General features: G+C 38.0%; 1 protein-coding gene across 1 annotated transcript; it reads left to right on the top strand.

The window, feature by feature from the left end:
- The first annotated feature begins 240 nt into the window (after positions 1–240).
- LOC112047867 (beta-alanine transporter) lies at positions 241–6,176 on the top strand. Its single transcript, XM_024085141.2, has 8 exons — positions 241–400; positions 1,107–1,317; positions 1,765–1,951; positions 2,142–2,400; positions 3,094–3,343; positions 4,110–4,495; positions 5,110–5,288; positions 5,839–6,176. The coding sequence occupies exons 2-8, from the start codon at positions 1,115–1,117 to the stop codon at positions 6,160–6,162; spliced, it is 1,788 nt and encodes a 595-aa protein (XP_023940909.2). The 5' UTR covers positions 241–400; positions 1,107–1,114; the 3' UTR covers positions 6,163–6,176.
- Positions 6,177–6,653: the final 477 nt, after the last annotated feature.

The raw sequence follows: 6,653 nt of genomic DNA, 5'->3' as shown, positions 1-6,653 counted from the left end.
AATTGTCTAGTTTAGATAAGTCCTGGTATTTTGCGAAAATACTGTATTTATTCCTGAACGATGCTGAGATTCGGAATATAGAGGTTTTCGATAGCCTTAAAAAGGTATGGCTATCTCTAGATTTCGTTAAGAATGTCACTCTAACATAAGCTTCTAATACTTATTCCAGTTTTAGATAACGAGCCGAAAGCCAAAATTATTCTCTAAAATATTGGATTAAAAAAATAGAATTGTATTTTATCCCACTGTAGATACAACCGGTAGCGTTTAGGGTCCCAAGTATAGGTAAGCAACTTATTGGTTCACCGCGGGCAGTCTGCTACTCGGACCGTGTGGGCTGACATCATTTTGACCCAGTGGCATTCAAAACAACGTCCAGAGACTCGATCCTACAGTTGAGGTAAGGGTACAAAATATTTATGTATTTAATATTGTTGAAATAAAAAATGCGATATTAAAGATCCTAAATCTGAATTTTAGAGCTTGATGCGTTTAGTTTTTCATTTAATTAATCTTTCTATGATTTTAATAATGAGGTATGGTTTTTTGAACCAAATTTGACTTGTTTTAACAGAATTTGAAACTTTTATATGTACCTACCTACCTAGGTAACTACTGACTGTGAAGGTAGGAAGAAGAAACTAGCCACTTTTAACTTTACGTACCTACGTAGGTGCCTTAATATTTTTGCTAGTGAGAGATAAAAAATCCGCAAATTCGCAATAGTTTCTCTTTTCTCTTAATTAAATAATATCGATGGAAAAGAATAGCAGCCTGATGCCTAAACTGATTGTATGAATTAAAATAAATGAATTCCTACAGTTAGTAATTTACTTACCCACCTACTAATATTGTTGTGTGTCAACTTAGCTAGGGGTTTCTACAATTACTCAAATCCTCTATGTAGCTAACTGATTTATAATAAAAAGCATATTACACATATAAAAGAGTTAAGCTTACCATCCATTTATACTGGTACCTTGGGCTGTAATTAATTCGCTGCCACTCGAAAAGCCTTTGCCAATTTAGAAACTTTAAACTCTGGTTGATCTGTCTAAATACTTTATCTGCATCAAATCTTATGCTATGGACTACGTGGTCTGCAGATCCCATCATGGATTTCGACGCGATTCTGGAGGACGTGGGCGAGTTCGGTCGCTACCAGAAGCTGGTGATATACTTCGTGCTGCTGCCCGCGGTGGTCCCGTGCGGGTTCCACGCGTATGCGCAGCTGTTCATGGCAGCTGATGTCAAGCACTGGTGCAGGGTGCCGGAGCTGGATGCTCTCGAGGATCTGGAGCTGGCCAGGAATATAAGGTAAGTATATGCCAATGACGTCCACTGAAGGTAGTCGTATACTCGTATTACACAGAGGCATATAATTAGAAGAAAAGGGGTCTGGGTAGATCGTCCCATCCCAAAATTATCAAATACCAACTCTAGGATTTTTCGAGACTGATTGGAGACTTTTTAAGAAGTCTACTGTGACTCTGGAACCTACCTACCTACCTGAATGATGTATTGATTTGGCCGACTTGCGTCTCATTTTCGTCAGTGGGATGTCAGTTTTTTAATACAATCACTACAATGATAAATTAATTTATCTTACAATTTTTTGAGATTTAAAATGTCCAGCACAATCAATATTTACCTATTACGCTTGTCCTAACGGCACACTCGAAAATCCATTTTGTTACAGAATTTGATTAGAACGATTCTATGAAGCGCATCCGATTATAATTCCCTACTTATACCTCTTTTCAGTATTCCGCAAGAGTTAAGAAACGATCAGCTGGAGTACTCTCAGTGTAGCATGTACAATCGGAACTATACTGACGTTGTGAACAACTACCCTAACACGGAAGACAGCCAGGATAAGATGGAGCTCATCCCTTGCGCTGATGGATGGGTCTACGACATGGGCACGTATAAGAACACCGTTGTTATGGAGGTAAGAGTAATTTACAAATTACTCATTTTCTTGTTCGGCTGTCTTTACAACTAGATAACTATCATTTCCTTTAAATACCTTCTGTTTGTCTTGCTCATTTAGTGGGAATCCCTCTACTACTGGACACACACCTTCTCTCTTTTAATAGTTAGAAGTGACTATTATTTTATCCATTTACTTTTTCTTGCAGTGGGATTTAGTATGCAACAAAGATTTCTACCCGACACTCGGCTTAGTGTTGCTAGGTGTTGGAGGTATTATAGGCAACTACATATTTGGCTACCTCCAGGATACTATGGGACGAAAGCCTTCCTTCTTCATCTATTTGGCCATTGAGTGCGTCTTTGGGGTGGCTACGGCGTTCGCTCAAAACTACGTCGTGTGGATTGTTTATAGATTTGGTGTCGGCTTCACTGTGCCTGCTATCATGGCTACGCCTTATGTTTTGGGTTAGTATATATTTTTAATCGACTTCAAAATCAAAGAGGTTATCAATTCTATGTTTTTTAATGTTTCTTACCTCGTAACTTCGCCATTTATAAACCAATTTTGAAAATTATTTTCTAATTATTTTAAGAGTAGGGAACGGTTTGTAATTTTGTGCTAAAATCAAAATAACTGAAATACGTCTTTAAATTCTATCCAATTTTTATGTTAAAAAAGATTATTTTAAAGAATATTTGCCATGACTTTTGAAATATGACTACTATTCCCATTCTTCTCTAAGTCGTCGGAAAAGCTAACCTAATTGTGTTATTAGTGGGTTCTACAATAGTCCACAGGATGGAGATGTCCTTTACCGTTCAGTTATTGAGGCTTTTTGTCTCAGTGGATTTTTTACTTAGAAGAAAAACCATAATTCATCATAATATCTGTACAAATCATGCCCACGTGGAATGGTGGCCAAGAATACTTGGCTACAATTTCCGCATTGGATAACCAATCCTTCTGTCGCCAGTCAAGGCAATTAGCCGTGGTGAAATAATTTGAAAAACTTTAGATGCTTAATTTTCCAAAGACTTATTCTAAAGTGCTACATAAATCCAGTCGACTTTGTTTCTCTCTTCCGCTGCAGATTAAGTGATATCATAAAGTTCGTTTTTGAGTAATATTCAATTAACTCGATATTATTTTTATTTTAGCAATAGAACTTGTGGGGCCAAAATGTCGGACCTTGTGTACAATTTTATCAAATATTGCCTACTCTATGGGCCTCATTCTGTTAGCTGGAGTTGTCTATTTGGTCAGAGACTGGCGACACCTGGCCTTGGCTAGCACATTGCCTTTTGTCTGCTTCTTCCTCTACATTTGGCCAATGCCTGAGAGCCCGCGGTGGTTGCTGGCAAGAGGACAGTTTGAGAAAGCTGAAGTTATTTTAAAGAATATGGCCAGGTATGTAATCCTATCTTAAAAATCAAAATCAAAATCAAAAATCATTTATTTCAAGTAGGCTCAGTTTACAAGCACTTTTGACACGTCAGTTGACTATTTGTAAAGATTCTACCACCGGTTCGGAAGGCAGGTTCTGCTGAGAAGATACCGGCAAGAAACTCAACAGTTGCTCTTTTGAAAAAGTCATACAGTATTATAATTTACAATTAATAACAATTACTGTTTACATTTCTTATAGTTTTACTTTCTGTGTGAAGGTGGAAGCTGATCTAACGGCCTCCAAGCGTCTTTATCATTAAGGAACTCATCAATGTTGTAGTACCCTCGACTAAGTAAATGTTTTTTAACACATTGCTTAAAGCTATGCATTGGCAGGTCCATCACAGTCTTGGGGATCTTATTATAGAAGAGACTTAAAGAAAAAGCTGTTCAGAACTAAATCAGTAATTTTGTTTAAAAATATTACAGACATTAATTCTTTAAATGATGAAGATTTGCTTGACTGCGAAAGTACTGTCTCTATTTCTGCCGTCAAATATTATTTACTGTTTTACGGGTTTCAAGAGTTTCAAGAGATTGCCAAAAAAAAAATAAAGGCAATCAATAGTCTAATTATACTGACTGAGGGAAAGTATAGATATGTAGGTTCCTTTCTTATGAGATCTCATCTTGTGCTGACCTTTCATGAAAGAGGTAAAGAAGCAGTCCAAGGTTAACTGAAGTACCATATTAACGGAGGAAGCAATTAACAGACATTATGTTTTAGGATCAACGGCAAATCCCTACCAGCCAACTACATGGTGCATTTGCGACGCAAATATGAATCTGACAAGCTAAAACAAGACTTAGAGAAAGAGAAATCGCGCAAATATGGAATACTGGATCTGTTCAGAACACCTAATCTACGGAAGAAAACTATTATAATTACCTTCATTTGGTTCACAAATACCAGTGTATATGTTGGGCTGTCATACTACGCTCCGGTGTTAGGAGGGGATGAATTTTTGAACTTCTTTTTGGCTGGCATAGTGGAGCTGCCCACTTATATGTTTCTGTGGCCATCTATGGAACGCTTGGGAAGGAGATGGACCTTATGTATGAGTATGGTGGTCGGTGGTGTTGCTTGTTTGACCACGTTTTTGGTTCAGCATGGTAAGTTTTATGAGAACATTTCATCTTCACGTGATGAAAAAATAATGATAAGTATTATAGATATTTTCCTTTTAAAAGAGCGACTGATGAGTTTTCGCTCTTAGTAGCACAATTTTCCTTTCACACTGAATCTAGAGTCATTACAAAGAGACTTGAACTAGAGTGACTACAAATGAAAGCCATTTTGATAATATTATTGACTAGGAAGAATTACCAAACTTTATTGCATGAACTGATTTTTTTCAAGCTTAAAACAAAAACACGGTATTTAAAGAAATAGGTACATACCTACTTACTTTGAGGTAAAATTTAAAAATTTGGTACTCACGAGGAGGGAAGGATATATTTTTATAAAGATTATCTTTTCTTTTATTTTTTTTAAATTATACCTTTTAAATATGACCAATATTGCAGTTTCCCTCAACCCCTCCAACTAGTCTGAAAAGACTGTAACGAGTGCGTATGATGCGAAGCTGGACTTATCCAGCTACTGTTGAGCTATTGAGGGTATGTTAGGTTGGGGAGGATAATGCATGACCTGCTTTTGTGTCCGTTGATAAAAGTGGGGCTATAGAGACATGAACTAATAATCAGAATTATAAAACCTATTCCAGAGACGAACGTGACCCTAGCCTTGTACTGTGTGGGCAAGATGGGCATATCGTCAGCGTTCGTGGTGCTGCCATTAATGGCGTCGGAGCTGTACCCCACCGTGGTGCGCGGGCTCGGGATGAGTCTCAGCTCAGTGCTCGGCATGCTTGGGCCTATCTTCATCCCGTTAGTGAATTATTTGGTAAGGTTTAGACTTTTAGAGTAAAAATTCTTTACGCTCGCTTGACTTGGGGAGTAGGCGTGGTTTGGTTTACAGTTTGGCAGGCGAAGGGTAATATTGTTTGATTTTCACACTTTTATTTTATAGTTGTGTGCATTTTAAGAAATTAAATATAACGTGTCTCAAACGGTGCAGGAAAAACATCGTGAAGAAACCTGCATACCAGAGAATTTTCTTAATTGTCTGCGTGTGTGAAGTTTGCCAATCCGCATTGGGCCAGCGTGCTGGATTGTTGGCCTAACCTCTCTCATTCTGAAAGGAGAGTCTAGCTCAGCAGTGAGCCGAATATGGGTTGATAATGTTGATGCGCACCATGACATATATTGACGAGACGAGAGAATTGACAAATGTTGATCAAATGTTGAATCGAAAATCATATTGCGATCTTTTTCGTGGCGTCGACGAAAGAGAGAGATATTTCAACTAGGCCGCTATTGATTGACAACGTATTTTTCTCATCACGAGATATGTCGTTTATCTACTGTATATCTACTTTACAAACAATTTTCAGGGTTCAGACATTATGGTACTACCTTTAATCATCATGGGAGCATTGTTGGTAGCTGGTGGTATCGCGAGCCTACTCCTCCCAGAAACCCTCAATCAGCATCTACCACAGACTCTAGAAGACGGAGAAAGAATGGGGTTAGACACGGAGTTTTGTTGCAACCCGCCAGTTAAAGAATCCAAACCTGATGAAGAAGAAAAGATACAAGTAAATTGTAAAGACTGCAACGCCTTGTGTTCATGTCAGATGGTTAACGTATCTATAAATGAGGACGTAGTCGCCGTTGATAAAAATAATGAAAAAATTGAATTTGTAGTTCGTAAATAAATAATTATAAACTATCAAGAAGTTTTATTTTCCACTACATTTTTTACATGACATTAGAAACTAAGGAAAGTTGTGAATGTAAATATTCTTGGATTTTATTGACTGTAACTAGGATTGTAACATTTTTATTAAATTAATCATTGATTTAATGTTTATATCTAAACTAGCCGACGCCCGCGACTTCGTCCGCGTGACACTCGATGTAAACTTTCAACTATCCCTACCCAACGCTACCCCTACCCTACCCCCTACCTTACCTTACCCTACCTTACCCTACCCTACCCCTACCCTACCCCTACCCTACCCCTACCCCTACCTTTTCCTGCATTTTCTTTGCTATAAACCTCACGGAGCCCGAGACCTTTCCAACGAATGCAAAACCGTGGAAATCGGTTCGTGCGTTCTAGAGTTATAGCATCAGGAAGGAAAACCCGACTTATTTTTATATAGTAAAGATAGCCATAACGGAAAGTTCGGTATCCACTAATTTA

The sequence above is a fragment of the Bicyclus anynana genome, chromosome 15 (genome assembly GCF_947172395.1).
Source record: "Bicyclus anynana chromosome 15, ilBicAnyn1.1, whole genome shotgun sequence".
NCBI classification, from domain to species: domain Eukaryota; kingdom Metazoa; phylum Arthropoda; class Insecta; order Lepidoptera; family Nymphalidae; genus Bicyclus; species Bicyclus anynana.
This window is presented reverse-complemented; position numbering and strand designations above follow the sequence as displayed.